We start from the raw sequence: 985 nt of genomic DNA on the forward strand, positions 1-985 counted from the left end.
ACCAGGAGCTGTTCGGGAACAGGGAGCCGTTTTGACAGCTCTAGTGTTGCGCTCATCCGTGACCTGACCAACCAATAAGAAAAGAGGGAAGAAAGGGAGCCTTTCTCTCATCTTATTGGCCAGCCGTAGGTCCGTGCAACACATTTAATATTTTCTTCTTTCCAAGAAGATTGTTTTAGTCCCAAAATTTATAGAAATACAAGTTAGTCCACCAGTCATTTTTAATAGGGCTAAAATAGTCCTCGGTGACCCGATTAAAATAGTTTGATGATGACTAATTCATTTAGCATTTCTCTAAACTCTGGGACTAAAACGACAGATTACTGATGGTCAAGAGCCTATTTTGCCGCTCAATTATTTTCAAAATTTGCATATATGTCATCCTATCTATTATGATAAAGCATACTTCATTTTCAACAAGTTACAATATTGATCTTTTTGTTACGTGATACATAGACTTCAAATATAAATAACCAAGTTTTCACGTGCATCCACAAGTGTTACATCTATAAATTTCACGAAAAAAAAATATTGCATGCAAACGTCCGCACGAGTTTATAATCATTGGAATGATTGGCAGTTGGGGAACCCTAGAATGGACGAAGACTTGGAGTTCATAACCAAATTCGAGTCAACGTTCAGGATGAATTTAATATCTGAAGAAATAAATTATGGGCGCAGGACACATTGTGACCTGCGGCATTATGATTTCTTTAAATGCTGGGAGCCCACTGGGAAGGCGCAGTATAGCTTGCTGTGTCTCTACCCCAATAACGTGTACCAGCAGATGTGCCCTAACATTAACATGGATCGCGTCGGATTGGACAATTTTAAGGTAAATTTGCACTTTATGTATATGGGCTGTAAATTCAGAATTTGAAAGGGTTTTAAATGTAATAAGTGAATTTTATTTGGTTGGGAGCAGTATATGGTGTACGACTGCGTTGACCAGAACGTGGCTGGGTATCTCAACATTCCCGAAGCA

General features: G+C 38.8%; 1 protein-coding gene across 1 annotated transcript in view; it reads left to right on the forward strand.

Moving 5' to 3' along the window:
• The window catches only part of LOC110023812 (serine carboxypeptidase-like 36), a gene marked incomplete in the record, with an annotated part of 4,451 nt that overhangs the window by 1,592 nt on the left and 1,874 nt on the right, over positions 1-985 (forward strand). Inside the window, 2 exon segments of the mRNA XM_020723417.1 lie at positions 581-835; positions 926-979. Coding sequence (XP_020579076.1) covers positions 581-835; positions 926-979 — 309 coding nt within the window.

This window comes from Phalaenopsis equestris, unplaced genomic scaffold (genome assembly GCF_001263595.1).
Source record: "Phalaenopsis equestris unplaced genomic scaffold, ASM126359v1 Scaffold000232, whole genome shotgun sequence".
Classification (NCBI taxonomy): Eukaryota; Viridiplantae; Streptophyta; class Magnoliopsida; order Asparagales; family Orchidaceae; genus Phalaenopsis; species Phalaenopsis equestris.